Source organism: Bidens hawaiensis, unplaced genomic scaffold (genome assembly GCF_021521415.1).
Source record: "Bidens hawaiensis isolate Kalapana, Puna unplaced genomic scaffold, B.hawaiensis_p1.1 tig00001463_1, whole genome shotgun sequence".
In the NCBI taxonomy this organism is placed as follows: Eukaryota; Viridiplantae; Streptophyta; class Magnoliopsida; order Asterales; family Asteraceae; genus Bidens; species Bidens hawaiensis.
Genome location: NW_027491083.1, coordinates 408,705 through 430,429, shown reverse-complemented (window position 1 = coordinate 430,429; position 21,725 = coordinate 408,705). Strand labels below are relative to the sequence as shown.

Here is a 21,725-nt window from a genome sequence, read left to right as displayed (position 1 = left end):
TTTTAATGTAATTATATGATACATATGGATATAGGGATAGGGAACTGGATGAGAATGCTCTTAGATCTTTGTAGTTTTGTCAAATTTGGCCACTCAACTTTTCTGTATGGCCAGTGTTACTACCTATGCATACTTAACTGTGAAGTTTTCATCTTTTCCGTAGTCATAGTGTTCAAAACATGTTGGTGTTATTTGAAGCAGGACAATCATTATAAACTAAGAATCTCTTTTATCTATGACCGATATGAGATTTCCCTATAGTGCTACAAAACACATGTATGAAAATAAAATCACAAAAACCATGCCACTTATTGATTGTGCGTCATGATATTGTCAAAGACGTCTAGATTGCACGTCATTTTTTAGACGATTTCAAGTTGAATTGTTGTATGTATCGTGTTAAAAAATTTCTTAGCTCTAACCTACACACACTACGTGTAGTTGAGAGTTGGGACGCTCTCTGTAGTACGTTTAAGCAAACGAACATCACGTGTTATAAATGAGTTGATAAATTACAATAAACGAGTTAAACATCTCGTGTTAACGGGTATGAAATACTAATAAATTAAAATTCTTTTAAGGTGGCGTGGGCTATAAAACGAAGGTGATGAGGCTTCTCTCTTTTTCAGGAGTGTTTCCACATGTTGCTTTCTTTTCTTCCTGTCTTACATCACCATCTGTCTCTCTCTCTCTCTCTCTCTCTACAACCACTCCACACGCACACTCATACTCCCACTGATTTACAACAACAATGAACTCAACAGCAAATGTTGACTGTTTCTTCTTTTTACCACTTTCATAATTCTCTCTCCACAATTTCTCAAATGGGAACTTGCTCCTTTCCAATCAAGATTCAATCTTTATTCATCATTTTCTTGATTTCCAACTCCACCCATGCAAGATTTATGCCTCAAGGTTTGTGGGTCACTCTCTTTCTCTATATATGTGGTCAACCTGATTCAATTTCTTTTCTTTCTTTCTTTCAGGTGACACAAATTTCAAGCCAATACACAAGAATCCCCAGGTGAAACTGATTTGCTAATTGTTGTTTTTTCAACTTAATTCTTTAGTCAAGAACTGTCTACCGGTACCGAATTTGTTCATCCTAATATAAACTATGGTTTATTTGAAACAACAACTGTCTACAAAGAGGCAAACGAATTCATCTTGAATTCTGATCAAAAACTGTATTTGGTAAGCAATTTTTTGGGGTTTGTTTCAAATGTAATCATTTTTGCCAACCACAAGACATTCGAAAAGATTATACTCTGTTATTATTTGTTTATTTATATATTAATTATTAATTTATTAAAACCGTAAGTACTAAGTTTGTAAGTTGGACCACAAGAGTCAAAGAACTTTATCATTTAATTCTCAGTGTTAAATGTAAGTACTTTTGTCTTTTGGGATGCATCTTGTAACACATTTAAGGTTTTGCTTTAACAATTGGTATAAATATTAATAATCTAGACAGGTTTATGGCTCGAAAAACCGGTCTTAATAACAACTAATGCAAGCCAATGTTTTAGAAAAAAAAATAAAATTCCAAACCACCAACTAAACCGTTTTCGGATGTTTTTGCCGTCCCTATGTGTTCAACCAATCCAGCCGGTTTGATTTATTGTTTTCTTTAGTGTTTAATCAAAATCAACCTAACTAAAAAGAGTAGCACCTTACTAATAATTTGATTGAATTGGATTGATGTAGACGGAAAGAAGAAATCTTTTGATTGGATCAAGACCACCAAGATGTGAGAAGAGATATTGTGTAAACTGTGGTCATTGTGAGGCAGTCCAAGTCCCAATTGTACCTAAATTCATCAGTACAACTCAACAAGCATCAAGTACAACTCCTAAAAACATTCTTGATTCAAGAACTGATGATCTTTCCAACTACAAACCCATGAGTTGGAAATGCAAATGCGGAGACTATATGTTCAATCCATAATAATACAAGTTTTTTTTGTTCTTTTTGTATGAAGAAAAACATCATGGTTTTCTTCAAAATGTTGATATAATTTAAGGTTTTTGATACTTAGGCTGAGGGGTGTGGGGGGCGCGAGAGGGGGCGCGAGTGGGGGCGCCATCCAATAATATTGTGACGTGTGGCAGAGAGAGAAACTTGATAAGATGGGTGTTGGTAGTGGTGATAGCGCCCCGGGGCATGGTGTGGAGGGGCGCGAGAGGGGGCGCGAGCGGTTTATTTTTTTATTTTTTTATAAATGTATTAAAAAAACGTATTATTAAAAAAACAAGAAATTATTTAAAAAAAACACACATTAATTAAAAAAACACATTAATATATAAAAAAAAATTAAAGTACTAAAGAAAAACATTATTCTTATTCTTCGGCTTCGTCTTCTTCGATCAACCTCTTCCGGATTAATTACTAATTACTACTTGGTAATAAACTAATAATTAATTACTATTCCTGTCAATAATAATATATCAAATATTAAACGACAAGGCGTGTAAACAGATAGCATTGAGCCACCAGGTCACCTTCCCCTGTACTTCTTCTTCTTCTTCTTCTTCATACTTTATTACCAAATCACAGTCAAAATTATAACCCTGCCACCCAAAATCAGACCCACCATTATTATTATATATACATCTTAATTATATTCATAACCCAACGGCTCTATTTACCCTTCCCAAGGCCGCTCACGAGCGCTACCTCCCTTGCGCCTGCCTCGTTTTCCGCTCTCGCGCCCCTCTCGCGCCCCTCTCGCGCCCCGGTGGTGTGGCTCTCGCGCCCCGGGGCGCGAGCGAACGTCCTCTCGCGCCCTGACTAGCGCTCCGCACCCCTCAGCCTTAGGTTAATTGTACAAGAACAGATGCATTAGGTGGGTACAAGTTGCAATGCTAAAGGTACAAGTGGGGTAGAGTGTGATGGGGGTGGTCATGTGTGGTGTCAGGTTTACGTATCTTGCAAGATTTTCCTTTATTATTAACTATTATTATTAGTATTTGCTGTAAAGAATTTCCTCGGTCTCATAATAAGATTTTAAGGTGAGAGTGTAAATAATAATTCATGGCAAATGGTACAAGTTAAAGATGCATGAGGGTACAAGTGAAAGATGCATGGATTTACAGGGTCAAACAGATCTCAACTGCTACTGATTTTGTGCACATGATCGGTTTTTTTGTACACTGCTCCTGACTTTGGATGGTTATCAAAACCATTCCTGGGTTGGGACCCACTTTTGTATTTTTCTATTGTTTTAATTCCACGTATATATAGTATAATAAAATGTCATTTATCACAAAAATTATATTATTTTACCTTCTAATGTTTCGAAAATAAGTAAATACCTACATTCATTTCTCATTAACGTGCTCTTAATTATTAAAAAAATAATAACGGATTATAAAAAAAAATAAGTAAATACCTACATTCATTTCTCATTAACGTGCTCTTAATTATTAAAAAAATAATAACGGATTATAAAAAAAAAAGAAGTAAATACCTACATTTTCGAAAATAAGTAAATACCTACATTCATTTCTCATTAACGTGCTCTTAATTATTAAAAAAATAATAACGGATTATAAAAAAAATAAGTAAATACCTACATTTTCGAAAATAAGTAAATACCTACATTCATTTCTCATTAACGTGCTCTTAATTATTAAAAAAATAATAACGGATTATAAAAAACTTATATCACATGCATTCTTTTTTACCAAAGGACTTCTAGTCCAATGGTATCTTGGTGGTGAGATAAGACTTAGTGACCATAAGGTCCTGGGTTCGAATCTCACAAGAGGTGGTTTTTCTCAAATATTGAGTTTCCTCCCTGAATTGGTGCTTTGGTGGTGAATATGATCGCGTGCCACCACTGGTGGCACGATGATACTCAAAAAAAAAAAACAAAAACATGCATTCTTGTTTTTATAATGACATGAGAAATTGTTCTACAATTATTCCAGCAAAAAAGGTTGTTTAGTTTAGTAAAGGGTCGGAAGGAACTAATTGAGGGAAGTACGCTTCATAGGGCTAAATTTAATGAGGATACGAATGACTTAGAAATATGGTCATGAATTATAAATTCAATGATGGTGGAGACAGTTGGTTTTGGAGAAAAGAGGTTTCGGGCAGGTTTAGAGTTAAATTTGTTAGGTCGGTTCTAAATAATTAGATGTTCTCGGAAATTTGGAAACTTGGGTAAAAAGGTTAATTTCAGTTATAAATGGCTTCCGCTAAAACTCGTTCGTTTTGTGTGGAGACTAAGGTGGTGTTTGTTTTCTGAAATAATCCCTGCTTGAGCTCTTTTGTTTGCGTCGCGCAGACCACACGCAGACATGAGCTTCAGCAAGGTGTTTGTTTTCTCGCAGACGTTTCATTAAAAAAACATCAGCGTGGGCTCTTCGTGGTGCATAGGGGTGAGCAAAAAACGGTTCGGAATGCCCAGAACCGAGGATCCGTAACCGAATCGGTGCCTCAATCTAACGTGTGCTACCTTACGGTTCTCGGTTATCAGAATTTGCATTACACGGTTCCCAATTCGGTTTCGGGTAAAACCGGTTGTTCTAGACTTGGAACCGAAGACCCGGAATATTAAAAGTGTTTTAACTAAATTTACCAATCCCCATTGTTTATAGGATAACTTATTTAACGCATCCATTAAATCGTTTTTTAATTCAAATCTTCTTTCTTTGCGTTCAATACTTACCAGCCATGATCAATTTTGATTTAAGCTATCAAGGTAATTTAATATAAAATGATATGATTTTTCTCTATTGCCACTAATGATTTATTTAGCTTCAACAATTAGGTTTTAATAAAAAAATATAACGGATGTTCATGTTGTAATCTAATTTTACCATGAAAGAAGACATACAATTATATAAACTTATTTTGCAATTTGCAAAGTTTGCATAACTCATTGATAAATAAACGACCGAACCAGTGCTTGCCAGAACCGATTAGCGAGAACTGACTTTACCAGTTCTGGAATCGAACTGGTTTACTATAATAGGTTCTGGTTCAATTTTTCAGTCATTTTTTGTTCGGTTCCAGTTCAGTTCTCGCGGTTCTGAACCGTTGCACAGCCCTATTCGTGCAGATCTGGCCCAACCTTTTTTTACCTTTTCCAACCTCTTTCTAACCTCATAAGCCATCGTTCTCCTTCACAGACTCTCAACTCTAGTCATCACCCCTTGCTCCTCCACTAGGCGTCACACCTCCATCGGCCATTGCCCCTCCACCGATGTCGCCCCTCCACAACCCCTACTCCACCGATCAAAATCTAACACTCGAGGCATAAACCTATTTGTATCCTGCTTCGCTACCTCTCATCCCCACTACCATCCACCACCGCTTGCTGTCTCTTCCGAACTTCAATGTTGATTGTAAGTGAAATTAACATCCTTTGAATTTTTTATTTATTAAAATTTATCGTGATGAGATTGAAATTAGTCATTAGGTTTTCGTGTATTTGAAAGTTGAAATTATTGTATATAGCATTCGAGAACTCATATTGAAAAATTTGAGGTATAGGTGCGCTTTGGTAAATTCGTGTGACATTCGTCAATTTCGGGTCTTGTTTGTATTCGTTTTTGTATTTGTTTATTATGTAAACCAAAGCTTATGTTATAATCAAAATGATGGATTTATGTTACAATATTATTTCACACTTGTTGGGTCTTAAAAACATCCTGTTTTTATTTATTTATTTATTTATTTTTTTGTTGTTTTGTGTTTTTGTCTTGATCCATTTTGCATGAAAACTCTTGTGTCTCACACCCATATTTGACCACCAACATTACCCTATATATACACCACCTTTCCTCTTCATTTTCCCTTGCTACAACTCCAAAAAAAAAAAAAAAAAAAAAAAAAAAAAAAAAAAAACTCTCTCAAACATCAAAGATTCAAGGTTATCTTCCTAAGTGTTCTTGAAGGATTTTGGTCTTTCATCTTAATTAGTTTATGTAGCCTTATTAATACTTGTTTATGGTTGTGCAACATATATATAATATACACCCCTTGTTTACCTTTGGTAGTTACTTCTCTGATTCCGGTCGGTGAGGTTTCGGACCCCATAAGGCAAGGCTTCATGGAGGACTTCGTGTCCTTGATATATATACATATATATAACTTTTTCATTAATATTAATCTTGCTTATTTTAGTTTGTTGGTCATGTTTACAAGTTCCATGGTTATGGGTTTTAAAAGTCTATGCTTCGGTTTAACCGTAAATAGCTCTAAACCGTAAACCGAACTTTGTTACTAGTTTTGTTTGTTTAAACATACTTAGTGTTAGATCTAAGTTTCTAAAATCATTTTTACAAATTCTATGGTTATGGGTTTGTAGAATCTTACCTCGGTCTTAACCCGAAACACGATCCGAACCGAAAACCGAACTTTTGTTTAAAGACTTTATTGTTAACTTTTGGTATTTTTTTTATTTGTACATTATTATACAAGTTCATTAGTGTTTGGACATGTGGAAACCATCTATGAACTTGTTGTGAGATGGAAACCGAACCAAACCGATTCTTGCTCGCTTAAGACACACAAGTGTGTTTTTTTTAGCCATCAAGACTTGTATATTTCTTTAAAAATAGTTACAAATTGATTTTTAAATATTTTCTTAGGTACTTGGAAATGTTTGATCCAACTTGATCTCATAACAAAGTTTGGACCGACAAAACCGAACAGTCGCTTAACGTGCGTTGTTAGTTCTAAAACAATGGAACTACATACTTGGTTAAGTCTTATTAAATTTTATTGAGTTATCTCATAACATTCAATATTTTGGAAAGTTGACTTTGGGTTTGACCAATTATCAAGACCCGAACCGACAACCCGAACACTCGATAAAAAAAAACCTGTTTTAGTATCTTTATTCCAAAGGGATTTGCATTCTTGCATTTTACGCACCTTATTACTTAACATAGGTTGAGTAAATATTAAGGTTAGATACTTTAACCCGGTTTCGAGCAAACTTACATTTTTAAAGGGTTATTATAAATTCTTAAATAGTCACATTTTAAACCTTGAACTTAATTATTTACATTTCTCAACATTTATTTTGTTTAAAGACCTTCAAGACAACCTTTCTAAATTCAAGACTTCTTTTCTTTTTAGGCATTGTGCGTTAAACTCGTCGTTCCGATAAATCTCCAAATTATCATCTTTCAAGTTTACCACTTGAAGATGAGTACTTCATACCCCATTTTCCATCTTTTATTTTGGGGGTGACATTTCATACTTATTCAACAAAATGCTTTATATTTGAATCTTAAACCACAAACGTAGTTGTATACTTTACCTAAATAATTGCTCGATTTGGTGTTCTATGCTTATATGCCTATGTGTTTATCGCTTTTGGTTGGTGGAACTATAAAATCCTAGACTATTTGGCATCTCTTATAGCAAGGTGTCGTTAACGTAATGCAATTAACGATAACTATAAAATCCTAGATTATTTGGCATCCCCTTATAGCTAGGTGTCGCTAATGTGTTTAGCGATATCTATTTATCCAAATTACCACTTTTATTTATCGTTTCGTATGCAAGTTTTGTGGCTATCTTTATTATATACTAATATGATTAAACTTATGAATTGCTCACCGACCTTTGTGTTGACAAACTTTATTTTATGAAATGTTGCAGGTTTGCATCTTGGTTGATTTATGATTGTGAAGAAAACGACATCAAATAAAGAAATGTTGATTTTTGATATTAATGTACAACGGCAAATGTTTGGTGATCATATTGGCATGTTTTGTTTTGTAACGCTTGGTTTTACTAGCTAACCATGGCTCTCCCTTCTCATACAATTCACAAATTCTTGTGTCTTGCAGTATCATTGGCCGGGGGTTGTGGCTACTCCTTATCAGGTCCATAAGCATGATGGAACGAGTTGCACTCGAGCGACCAGAGGCGCGCCATGCGGGGCCTTGAAAGACGACCCATAACAAGTGCTATAAAAGCAGGTTGGTAGTACTCGAACAAGTTGGCATGTTCACTTATCCAAATATTCTCTAAATATGGCTAGACAATAATGATGAGAGAATACCAAATTTAGAGCTAAATTGATTGGTTGGTTGGTTTGATGGGATATACTCGAATACTAGCAACAAAGATAACGTAAGTCATGACTTAAAGGTGGCAAATCTATTTCAACTCAATCATATAACATGCTTGAAGACGACAAAGGTAGAAAGTGCCAATGTAACATGAAATGTAGAAAGTGTGCTTGCTCATCTCATCTAGTTACCAGAAAACAAATTAATGTGTGGATTAGTTGATCCTCTCAATCTTCATTCTAGTTTATCTAAATCCAATTGAAATATATAACAAGATGTCAACAACCTTAACACAATATGTGCTTTCGGAAAATGATAGGAATACAACTTATTTAACCCGAAATATTATTATTATTATTATTTATACTAATTCGACATGCACCATAGTTTCGTAGTGTGGACAGTATCAATAATTCGCACCCTTACGTGGGTTTGTATGAATGTATGGTACAGACTACAGTGGCCCTCTCTTCTCTGACCTAGCTGGGTATTTTTTTTAATTAATTAATTTTTTTATTGTCTTCTTCCATTTTATTTCCTTTTTAGTCTCATTTTATTATACCTTCTTTCCGTCTAAAAGTTTTACTTTTTGTATAAGCCAGTTTTTGTACAATTATTTTTTAAAACAACTTTTGAAACTTAAAATTTTTCAGTTTGTAAAATAGATTTACTTGTATTTAATTTCTAATATCTAAATTTTGTCTACGTTAAAAATAAACTACTCATGCATTATTTTTTTAACCTCAAATGCAAATATTCATTAAATTTTTAAACGTCCAATCTTATAAACTAAATTCTCTAAAATTCTTTAAATTGTATTTACATTATTAGATGTTATTTTTCAGATTTATGTATGTATTTCACTTATGTGCCTCATTGAAATTCTCAAACATTGAGACAATACCACCATTTGGAGGCGGAACTAAGGAAGGGCCGGTTAAGAGGGTCCATTGACCCTCTAATCAACATAATTTGTCAATTTTAGATATAAAAGCCCAATTCAATTCTTTGAAACATAAGTTTAACCCTTTAGTTGTATAGTTGTAGCTTTTTTGAAAAGAATAAAATAGTCTTGTAATGACCATTTGTAATGACCATCTGACTAAGATGATGTTTTGGTTCTGACCATTCTCATTGATCTCACCTAAATGACTTTATGGTTCATCTTTTGGTTCAACACAATGTAATGATTTTCCTGTGTAGTAATGAACTTCACATTTATCACCTCTGTCATCTATCTCATATTTACATCCTTCTAGTAGGATAATACTCCATGCTTTTGTGTATAACTTAAATAGGATATATAACACTGTAGTGGTAATGCTCATAAATCTTTAATGTAGATACAACACTTCAACTATCAAGAAGCATTTGATATATCATCTTTCCTATCTACTACATAACTAACCTAAAACATTAAGCATTAACACAACCATGTTGCTGGTATCAACAGGTAATGCCAATACCTAAGTCCGGCTTATTCACCCTTTATTATAGGGATGAGCTTGGTACACTACCTCTACCTGATTGTACTCGTACTGAAAATCAATAAAAACATGTACCAATACCCATATCAAAATTTTCGGTATGATACGGGTATTGGTACGACTATTTCGATACGGTACCCGTTTTTGTACCAGTTTGCTTTTTTATTTCCAAATCATCGACGATCTGGAAACTGGTACCAGTACAAGTAACAAACAACCTGAATAAGTCCGGGTACTGGTACTTGTACTGGTACGTGACGAGTACCAAATTAGTACAAGTACCAAATTGGTCGCCGATTTAACAATAAGATAGTATTGAAGAACCCAGTTCGGTCGCCTACTTTAAGTGATTTGTTTGTTTGTTTGAGTCTTGGATGCTATATTATTTAATATTGAAGATTAGAAGACGCGTTTGGTACTTGTTCAATAATAACATGGTTAGAGAATCTATTTTATATATTAAACTAGTTTAAGACCCGTGTATTACACGAAAAATTAATGAAAATTTTAATTAAACTTTAAATATTAAGCAAAATACAATAAACGACACAATTATAATATATTGTTAATATAATTACAATTTACATTAAATTAAAGGAATTACAAAACAAACATTACAAAAATATTCTATGGATCAAAACTCTATGTCCAATATTATTTAAAAAAGTTTTACTTCAACTACACGTGTGCTGTTAAGATTTCTAAAATCAGAAACAATTACATAATTAAATATAAGAAACCGATTCACCAATTTTATGGATTATTCTTCCATTAATTGAGAATTTGATATCCAATATAGCTTAAGATCCTTTCTTCTTATTCTTCTTCCTCACTTTCTTTCCTTTTTTCATTCTTCCATGTTGGTTTATCATTAGAAATGGGCTGCGTTTTTTTGAAAATGTTGGTGTAAGGCCGCAAAAAAATCAGTTGGGAAAGCAGGATAAGAACGTTTTCAATTGGTTCGTCTATTACTTTCTAATTCGAAAACAATAAAGAAGAAAAAAAATACACACGAAACTTAAATAAAAAACCATTGCTCTTGAATCAAAATGAAGCACTCACGTAAGTTTTTTGCTTTAATTTAGTGGTGACTTTGAAGTCAGTAGACGTTTCTTTCTTGGAAGATTCTATGTCGTGTAGAACTCGACTAATGAAGATAAATTGTATGCTTTCAGTTTCTTTTGTTGGGTTTTTAATCTTTTTCTTCTGGTACACAACAATAAAGAAAGAGCAATCACTAAGTGACAAAAATTATTGTCGTAATTTATGATAAACAAGTGACTTTCTATTAAAAAAAATGATTTGTTGAAATGTTAGTTCTTTCTTTTGAAGGGCCTCGAAGCTCACGCGGGTGAGACACTCTTAATTTTAGGACTAATTTGCACTTTACGTTTTTAGTGTTTGCATCAGATTACAAGGTCATCATTTAACTAATGTATTTATGGTGAATGTTCTTTATGTTTAATTTATAAACAAATGTTCTTTTTCTCTAAACCCGTTATTTCAACATGTGAAAAGCATATGCGGATAAAATTGTTATTTAACAACTTTTAATACTATTCCCCAACAACTTCATCTTCTTCTCCAATCCTTCTCAGTCCCACTATTGAGTTTTAGCAATGTTGAATTGTTTCATGATTTCATCATTTAATTTAGGGCGAATTTGGTATCTAAAAAAATAAAAAAATCTAGGGTTCGTAAGAGAGAGAATGGCGATAAAAGTGATTCATGGCGGTGTTGTTGCGGTGATGGTGGTTCATGGGGGACGTGAGGCAGCCGTTGAAGGGTACCGGAGATGACAGGTGAAAAGGATTGGGCAAGAAGATGAAGCATGCTGGGAAATCGGGTCAAAAGTTGTTAAATGCCGATCTTACCCTAACGTGCCACTTGCATGTTTAAACTTAAAGAAATAGATAACGAGATTAGGGCAAAAGAACAATGTTTGTTTATAAATTAAAACAAAAAAGACATCCACTGTAAATACGTTAGTTAAAAGATGACACTTGTAATTTGATGCAAACATAAAGGATGAAAAGTGCAATTTACTTTATTTTTAGAAGCACTTCAAAACCGTTTTCAAATCATATTTCCTATACAAAACACATTAATACCGCATTTAACAACTAAAAACGTCAACATGTATCATGCCACAAGTAGTCTCATATATGTGATGACATATGGGTAAAATACATACGTAGGATTTCTAAATATATATTGATATTCTAGTTCCCTATATTCCTCATGTAAAAGAATTCAACCATCCTTCAAAATATGAAAAAATTCAGCCAAAGTAAATGGAATCCCGACCACTTATCGTCTCGCGTCCGTTACTAAGTATATTTGTTTAAAAGTCAAGTTTCATTTTACTTTTTAGGACTCGAACCCAAGACCTTTGGATGTTCAAAAGACTTTCTCTGCCACTAGCCATCAACCCAAGGACTAAGTATATATTGAGTTTCTAGCTCCTTCATTCCTCATGCTAAAGAATACAAAATCATTTCGAAATGTGAAAGAATTCAATCAAAGTAGATAGAATCTCTCATCACTCGCTGCTTCACATTTGTTACTCCTACAACCAGTCATCCTGTCACCCTGCTACCAAGTGACTATCCCTTCCATCGCCGCCGTCACCATCGTCATCGCCACATAGCAACCGCGACTAGTAGGCGGCCTCAGTAGGGCCACATGGTGTTCCTCATAATTGTTTGTCACCCGAATTTGTTATAAATCCAAATTTCTTTGATAGATTTCAAATTCTTTTGGCAAATTGTAATTCCATTCAAGTTATATATATATATATATATATATATATATATATATATATATATATATATTACAAATTCCAATTCGTTAAAAAAAAGTCATGAACCAAACACAACCTTAGAAACTAAAGAAACATGCCAAAGAGAAACAAAATAGAAGTACACTTAAAGAAGATGCTAAACCAAAGAATCGAGCAAAGTTTAACGTCACAAGAAGTGAAGTTCCAAAGTCTGAAAGCAATGGACCTCCCCTGAAAGCAAATAGACGAGCATTTAACGCGATTGAAAACCAGAGCAAATGGTCCTGTCCAAACGACAATCATAAACATGTGACAATGCCTCAAACGAGACAAAACGTCGGATGCAACCAGGCAAGTGTTGTACACGAAACATGTTGATGTCACAACATAGAGTCCCTACCACTTTACGACACCTCGAAATGCAATAGCTATAGAAGACCCTACCAAGGAGACATCCAACCTATACTAGCTCATGTGGCACACATACGGCATACCACGTGTCATTGATATATATATTATATAGAAAGAAGTTAAACAACTCCCCTTCCCTGAGAATTTAAAAGTCATACAATTGCTAGGATGAATGTTAAAAAGAGTTGCAACTCTTGGTGATACTAATAGTAGACAAACTTTGTTACATTTTCATAATCTTTAAAGTATGCAAGTACTTCAAAGCTCGCCAGCAAACACATAACAACAAATCATCCTAACCTTGCTTCTCTTCGTAGTACCTGCATCAAAAGGTGGGAAACAATCTCAATCCATTTACTTGGAATATGTTATGCATCGGTAAAACAAAAACACTTGGCTAGAAACAAAACCGGTTAAGTGGATCAAACTTGTGAAATGTGGTAAAAGTAGGTGTATTTTTAATGCATAAAAGCTCCTAAATAATTTTATCAGGGGCAATTCCTATATGTCCCTCAAAATTATACAGTTTTCATGGGTATATATAGAATCGCCCCAAGACTTTAAACTCTGGTTTCAAAAGGCGTGAGGCACTCTTATTTTACAACACACCTCTAAATTGTTTATAAATCATATTTAATACACGAAACACATTAATAAATCATACTCCGTACACAAAACACAATTGACAACTAAAAGCAAAAGCTTTTAAAGTTGCTTTTTTGCTGATTTGGTTTTGAAAAAGCAAAAGCTTTTAAAATTGCTTTTTTGCTTATTTGGTTTTGAAAAAGCAAAAGCAACTTTTGAAAAGCTCCAATTTGAAGCTTTTGGAGGAGCTTTGCCAAACACATTTTCTTTTCAACAAGCAAATAAGCAAGTTTTAAAAGCTCACCCAAACACCCCCTAACAAGAATGGAGATCGTTAATATACTTATAATAACCGACTGATATGATTTAAGCAGTCCAAGAAGGTGTCAAAAACTTATATGACAGCTATGCTAATATGGGTTTAACATGTAACAGATTAATATTGTATTCTTCATTTGATAGCCGACTTTCCGCCACTATATGTAGTTTTAATTTGATAACCGACATTCAAATCAAAGAGAATAAAAGATACTATAATGACAAAATTATATAATACTTTACCTCCTCGGCAAACTTAATCAAAATAGTTGTCCGCGGTCGTTGTTGACCATCCACCGGAACAAAATGAGCAGTCACAACAGCTGGGAATCCTGCATTATCTAAAACACCCTACACACACACACACACAAAAAGTCTATGATTTAAATGACAATTGTGTTAAATATAACCAATTAAAGTTAAGCGCATACCCTTACTATCCCAGCAACAAAAGCACCACAGTTGAACGACCCCATATCTTTTGGCACTGAAATAAATCTTCAATTGAAAAAGAAACAAAGCGCATACGCAATTAGTGACAAATACAGATCATAAAATCACATTAAAGACGCTTATGATATTAAAATAAACTACCTGTTGACCAGAAGCTCCTTTTCACTAATCATGTATTCATCTTCATGTTCAGTACCTTTCTCAAGAGAGTCGGCTACCTAATATGTTATTGGAGTAAGATGGTCAAACTTGAAAGTCAAACATAATGCAGTCACTAATCACTTAGGAGAGAAACAAAAGTCAAAGTCAAACATAATATAGCGACAAACCTTTCCAAAAAGCACCTTCCATACCGTACTATGTACGAAGGATAAAATTCCCAACAAACGTGTCTCCCTTCTGTTACCCTAAAATAACAAATTAAAAAGAATTACTGGCATAAAGTAACAAAAAATAAGCAAACAATGCTTGAGTTTAGTTTGATAAATATTGAATAATCATGGAGAATTGTAGAGGTGGCAATGTTGACTCATTTACTTGTGATTGGGTCGATTCAGTTAATCTTTATCTCTAACGAGTTAATACATCATTTTCTACAAAAATTAGTTTAGTATGCTTACTTAATAATCATATTTGACACGCTAACTGTTCAGTAAATATAATTTGGTTGAACAAAATTTTCCAGGCCCACCCATTATGAACAGTTCAACCTGTCTTAACAATTACCATACTACTCATGTTGACCTCTTAGTCTATTACACAACCCACAACAGGTAGATACACATAAATAAATGTTTGGATCACTAACCATACATGTCCTAGATTATAGCAGGAAACAACAAATTGAAGACATTGTTTATGTGATTCATAAATTCGTAATTGTTAACATCCGAGAGTCATTAATACATGAAAACAAATCAGTATGCTTCATTTTATATTATGAATTATTATGAAAAAGAATACAGCATAAATATCAACTATTTAGCACCATCCTAACAATTAAAACACACAACTTCAAAGACTGCAACTTCTTTTTGATCAAATCAAAGCAGGAAATGCAAATAAAAAGCATTTTATTAAACCTGACAGCAACCATCGGTCAACCAACGCATGGATACGCATATAAAATATTAGGTCTAATCATAGTTATCAAATGTGCTAGGCATGCTCAAAGCATATAGGCCTCGTTTGGGGCCTATGCGCACGGCACAAAAAAAGCGAAGGCCTAAGGGAAGAAAAGCGCACTTAAAAAAATTTTAAAATATATTATGTCTATGAAAAATAATACTATTTTTCAAATAAAATAAACAAAAGCTATTATATAACAGTTAATATCAACTAATTAGCTATCTTTATCTCTAATAGAACTAAAATAGTCAAAATTCAAATGTAATTCCAAAACTTGAATAACAAAATGCATCAGTATAATGCTTTTGACCTCTCCTAGATCTAAGCTTCAATAGCCCTCCTTTCGTTTCTTTCACTAGGCTTTTATCTTCTCGTGTTCTTGGGATAGACAATGCCAAAGCGCTCGCCTAGGAACTAGAGGCGCATTGAGCCTCGCCTGATAAATGGGCCTAGGCGCAAGAAGTGAGGGCTTTTATTAACTATGGGCCTGATTCATTTTTGCTTTTTAATAATAATTTGAACATCCACCTATTAGATCATACAAAAATTCAAATATGCATCAACTGTCATAAAGCTATAACCGCTACCTTTTCCCTGTGGCACAGTAATTCCAAAACTCGTACTCCTACAGCATAACCAGCATCCTCTAATCTGATCAAACATAACTTCATTAGGTCTGAATATCAGCATCATACATTCAACACTCATTAGTTCATATAGACTCCACGGAAACATCAACAACCTTAATGTTACTCGTTAACAACCGACCATCAACGTCTTTCCATGTGACCTAACTATCTTAATGTAACATACCCAAAATCGGCCTTCGGTCAAACTTTTAACCTTAATAAAAATCGACCATCAACGTCTTTCCTTTCCATCCGACCTAATATTCTTAACGTAAAATAACAAAGTTCCAATTTTGATTAAATATAGTTTTACCTCCTTTCTAGCTCCCCAATGTTATCAACCTGAGTCTGGTTATACTGAACAAGCTCCGAAAACAAGTAAGCAAACCCACTTAAACTCACCTGCAAATTCAAACCCACATGGTAAATCTTTCATATTGCATAACCATTCTCAAAACCCAAATCAATTTTGCAATTAGTTATCCGAATTAGATGAAATTGGGGTCAGAAACCCTAGAAGAATAATGGGAATGATGGGATCTTGATGATATTGGATAGATCGACGGAATGAATGGTACCTCTTGACGGCCTTTACTAAGGGGTTTATCGAGAACATTTGTGTATTGCTTCATCTTACCGGCTCCGATCATGGTTTCGGTAGTTGAGATTTTAATGGCGAATAGTTTCAACTTCAAACCCTACTGGTCTGTCTGTCTGTTTGTAGACTACTGATCTTGATCTATATGTGATTCTATTGTAATTGTGATCATACAAAATGATTTAAGTAAAAAGAAAAGAAAAAAATAAAAAAACAACTAGCATTAGGACACTATTGTTGTGGCAAAGGCTTAAAACCGTGAAAAAACCAAGGTCAAAGCATACTGACGCGTTGATAAAATGCGTAACTTATATAAGATAAATGAAACATGGGCGTTAAAAACGTCAAAAACATGTGTGTTGAATATAACTATCAAGACGTGTACGCTATACATAGTTTGGGTGGTTGGGGCGACCCTCGGGTTTGATCAGGTATCACTGGATTACCTCGGCAAGTGATTTGGGTTTATGGTGGATAACAACGTTTAGAAAAGTTTCTTTCTTCTAAGAGCATTTACATCCTATCTACCATCTTTGAATTTAAAACACTAAGGGTATATTTGGTTGGAGGTAATGGAATAAAAGGGGAATGGAATGAGAGAAGGAATTGAATGGACAAGGAAACGAAATGGATCATTACCATTCCTTTGTCTTGTTTGGTTAACCTATATGAATGAAATCAATTATTAATTTTTATTGTTTGGTATCCAAAAAAATTGTAGAAATGAAATACAAATAATAAAAACATTCCTATATCAAAATACTTTTTACCCCCCCCCCCCCCCCCCCCGCAAAAAAAAAAACTCTACAATGGCGACGGTGGTAGCTTCGGGGACAAAAATGGTGGTGGCGGTGGCGATGGTGGTGGTGGCGGCGGAGTTGGTGGTGGTGCCGATGGTAGTGGTGGTACCGGTGGTTGTTTGGTGGTGGTGTTGTTGAGAAAGTAAGGTGAAGGAGGAATGGAATGAAAAAAAAGAAGGGGGGTGAGAAGGAATGGTTTTGATGGAATGGGATTCCATGTGTAATGGATGATTCCATTCCATTGAGCAACCAAACACCACTTTTTTCATTCCCACTATCATTCCTGCATACCAAACGCTACCTAAGAGTTACTACGTTTTCGCTTTCCTTTCAAGTAAATAATACTTTTTTATACCTTTATCATTACCTTTTCTCTCTCATTCACTCACAATTACTTTAAAAAAGTATTAGAAAATTTATAAGGTGCTACATGAACTTTTCAAATATACAGAAAAATCACTATATTTTCTCTCTTCTCCACTCTAAACCACTCCCTAAATTATAAAAAAAAAACCCCACTCTTTGATGAGTATGACGTGAATGCTCTAAGAGACAAAAAAAAATAGTTAATATGGATTAAAAAATATCTAATTAGTGAAACGGAAAAAAAATGTCTCAATAACAACGCAAGAGTCAAATAAAAACACATCAAAACATTTGTTGAAATGGGTAAAAACACAATTTTTATTGTGTTATTAATCTTTTGGATAATATAGTCATTATATAATTTGTTTTTAATAAAATAAAACAAAATAAGTAAATTTGTAATTTTTTTAGTTAAGAAAGAGGATACATGCCATTGAAAATTTAGTCTATGTTACACAATTAAAAGAGATTTTGGAAAAGAGTATATACAATGGTTATTAAAATCGTGTTTCTTACTTGTTAGAGTATGTTTGTGATTGAGTTTGAAAAATGCTTATTGGCTTTTTCAAAAAGCCAATAATTTAAAATGTACTTGGCAATTACAAAAATTCTTTTTATTTTAGTTTTTTGAAAGTAATTTTTTAAAAGTCTCAAATCCTAGCTTTTCAAAATGGATTTTTTAAAAAAATAAATAAGCATTTTTCAAACTCAATCTTAAACATGCTCTAAGTCTTACAATTTGTCTTTTGGTTCAATGGCATCTCGCGGATGATGAACCTGATTAAATGAGATTTCTCCGCCATAGTTGGTTTCCTCATCAGCACGGTATCAGACTTGAAGCGTCAAAATTCAGTAGTATGCATGTTTAAGTGTAACCTTGCTCGGATATTAAAAAAAGAAAAAGATAAAAATGAGAAGAAGAATTTTCATAAGTTACGCAGAAAGAGAATAATATCGTTCCTTCTTTGTCCTCCGCCTAGGGTTTAATTAATTCTTCAACCACCACCGGCAACAATGGAGGGCTGGGATCCAACCACTAAGTCAACCCTCACCCAAATCCCTCTGTTATCCGTCAAAGCCGGCCCTCGCGACGGCGCCGCCTGGACCCAGCGCCTCAAGGAAGAGTACAAAGCCTTGATCGCCTACACTTCCATGAACAAGTCCAAAGACAACGACTGGTTCCGTATCTCCGCCGCCAACCCGGAAGGCACACGCTGGACCGGAAAGTGCTGGTACGTCCATAATCTCCTCAGGTACGAGTTCGATCTCCAGTTTGATATTCCCGTCACCTATCCGGCTACCGCTCCCGAGCTTGAGCTGCCGCAACTCGACGGCAAGACTCATAAGGTTTGTAATTCTGAGTTTATCAATGTGTTTTAGGTTATTTGTAATTCAATAGGGAAATGTTGATTATTAGGTTTCTTAGGGTTGATTTTAACTTATAGTGATTTCGATCAGGAGCCATGCAGTCAATCTCGGTGGTATATCGGTGGTATCTCGGTTATCGGTCCTCATGTGAAATATCGGTCAGAAGCGATATTGACAGATATTTCACCGTTATTTCACAGATATATCACTGATATTCCCGATATCAGCATTTTAAGTTTTAATTATCAACTTTTAGTGTTTAATGTTGGTGTTTCGAGTATTAATCAGTTCCTACTTGCTACAATTGTTTGTGTTGCAAAAGGTTAATTTGTTAATAGGAGGAGAATATACTGAATTGTTAGTGTTAAAGTGCTATATATATAAATTCTGCATGATATTAAAATTACCGATATCCCACCGATATCTCACCGCGATAACCGAAATCTCAAATATCGGTCCTCGGCCGATATCCGATATTTTTCCGCATTAACTGCTTAGATCAGGAGAAATGAACAAGTGTGACACAGGATATAGTATTTAGGATAACTCAATTTTTCCATGTGGCTTAATTAATCATTTATTCTTTTAAATCAAAATCATCTTTGATCAACTGAATTGACGCTTCATATGATTTCTTGCTGAATAGGGGTGAAAACGAGCCCGAGCTCCACTACGCTCAAGCTCGGCTCGATTTGACTTATGAGAGCTCATGCTCGGCTTGTTTCTTATTTATTATAAATAGTTTATATACATTTTTAGTTATTTTTATTTATTTTGACGAAAACCTTAACAAGCTTAAGGTCAGCTTAGTTTGACTTATGAGAGCTCGAGCTCGGCTCGTGACATGTTTTTTCAAGCTCGAGATCGGTTTGTATATTATTTATTAGACAGCTGATAACTTTGTATACATTTTTAGCTAATTTTTTTGTTTTGACAAAAAGCTTAACAAGCCTAAGCTCGGCTCAAGCTCGTGTGCAGTACCTTAAATGAGCCAGAGCTCAGCTGGAGCTGGAATGTGCAGTGTGAAGTTAATAAATAGAAATCCAAAGAGTTAAAACCTATAAATACATTCGGCTCGTTAAGGCTTGACGAGCCTAAACAATCTTCTCATACGAGGTTGAGCTCGGGCTCGATAACTGAACGAGTTTTATTTGAGGTTCTGGCTCGATAAGGATTGGTTTTTTCCAAGCTTTTTATCAATCCGATCTCAAGTAGCTCGCGAGCGGCTTGCCTTGTTGGCACCCCTATTGCTGAGTTTATGATTCAATTATGGATTCTAGGATTGGCTTTGGAGAAATATCAGTTTAAAATTGGCTAACTTTGTGCTTAAAATGCTTGCTTAGATAATACATATTCAAGTGAAAACTGTAATTGGTTTAAAAGAATGGCAGGCATACCAGACTAAAAATGATTCTTGTGGTTGTGGTTATTATTTACTCATCAAAGTGGCATTTCATGATTTAGTCTTTGTCAACCGGTCTATGAATTGTGGACATTTTTATGGGAGCGCGGTGCACTATGTGTTTATCCTTTTGTCTCACTTTCAAATGCATTAGGTTTCTTCAAAGTCAGGGGAAGAGATCATAGCTATAATAACACGCATGCTAGTCATAAGATTTGTGTTTGTGGAAATATTTATTATCTGTCATTTGTTGTTAGCTGATTTAATATCTTTTCCACTACATACTGAATGTAGTTATCACTTGCTACTTACTGAATCATTGTTTATTTTCTCTGCATACAGATGTACAGAGGGGGGAAAATTTGCTTGACTGTGCATTTCAAGCCACTTTGGGCCAAAAATTTGTAAGAAAATTCTTGTTACTTCTACTGTACATGAAATTTTACATAATAGATTCATTATGTAATAAACAAATTATCTATTCATATATATAATTCACACTTGATAACAATCTGAATACTTGAATTTTGTTTTATTGTTCAAGTTCATGATTTTTTTTTACTTATAAATTTGTTGACTGGTTTATATTATACCCCTGTTGAATACTTTATTTCTGTTTGTGTTTCTGTATAAAACGCTTGTTGAATACTTGATTTGTTGATATCTGTGCGTTAGTGCATTAACAATGTCAGTAAAACTTAGAAGTATGCTTTTTTTTCTTTGGCATGTTAATAAGTATCTTTTATTGTTTAAGTATGTTTAAATACGTTAAAAGTATGTTTATATTTTTGTATTTCAGCCCTAGGTTTGGTATAGCACATGCTCTATGTTTGGGGCTTGCTCCATGGCTTGCAGCAGAAATACCAATTCTTGTGGATTCTGGTATGATCAAGCACAAAGACGACGCTGTCTCAACCAGTGAAGCGTAGGATGTTGTTTATTATCATTAACAGTTTAATAAATTACATTTTTCAGTTCTGAGTTGTCGTTTGGCTGGATAAAATAAGTATATTGTGGAGTAATTGTTCAATATATGATCTTGATGTTAAAGAAAAAGTTTTAAGTTTATTGTGCGACGTTGAGAAGTGTCGAATACAGGTGTGGTGGTTATGTTTACATTTTATACTCAGAAATAGTTGATTACATTGATTGGCTGTTGAGTAGTTAATCTGAGTGTAAATCTTATAATTGTATGTCATTAGAATATCAATTTCATTCATTCACCATAGGGCACCTGGTATAAGGGTGGTGGGAGTGCTCTTGGGCTGGGATTGTGGTTGGGTCAGGCCCCACTGGGAACACCACCCCGGGTGGTTTGGGACTAAAGAAAACTCCTCGATTGGCAGCATTCCTGGAATC

At 34.4% G+C, this 21,725-nt stretch overlaps 2 protein-coding genes across 2 annotated transcripts; one reads left to right on the top strand and one right to left on the bottom strand.

Moving 5' to 3' along the window:
• Positions 1 to 12,956: 12,956 nt before the first annotated feature.
• On the bottom strand, positions 12,957 to 16,495 carry LOC143579562 (uncharacterized). The gene is made up of 8 exons (XM_077062824.1): positions 16,411 to 16,495; positions 16,146 to 16,234; positions 15,791 to 15,854; positions 14,405 to 14,482; positions 14,217 to 14,293; positions 14,054 to 14,120; positions 13,866 to 13,973; positions 12,957 to 13,039 (listed from the first exon to the last, which is right to left on the bottom strand). The coding sequence occupies exons 1-8, from the start codon at positions 16,480 to 16,482 to the stop codon at positions 13,010 to 13,012; spliced, it is 585 nt and encodes a 194-aa protein (XP_076918939.1). The 5' UTR covers positions 16,483 to 16,495; the 3' UTR covers positions 12,957 to 13,009.
• A 2,115-nt stretch (positions 16,496 to 18,610) lies between these two features.
• Positions 18,611 to 21,405, top strand: LOC143579550 (ubiquitin-fold modifier-conjugating enzyme 1-like). Its single transcript, XM_077062820.1, has 3 exons — positions 18,611 to 18,943; positions 20,709 to 20,770; positions 21,166 to 21,405. Exons 1-3 carry the CDS (start codon positions 18,611 to 18,613, stop codon positions 21,293 to 21,295), a joined length of 525 nt encoding a protein of 174 aa, XP_076918935.1. The 3' UTR covers positions 21,296 to 21,405.
• The last annotated feature ends 320 nt before the right edge of the window (positions 21,406 to 21,725 follow it).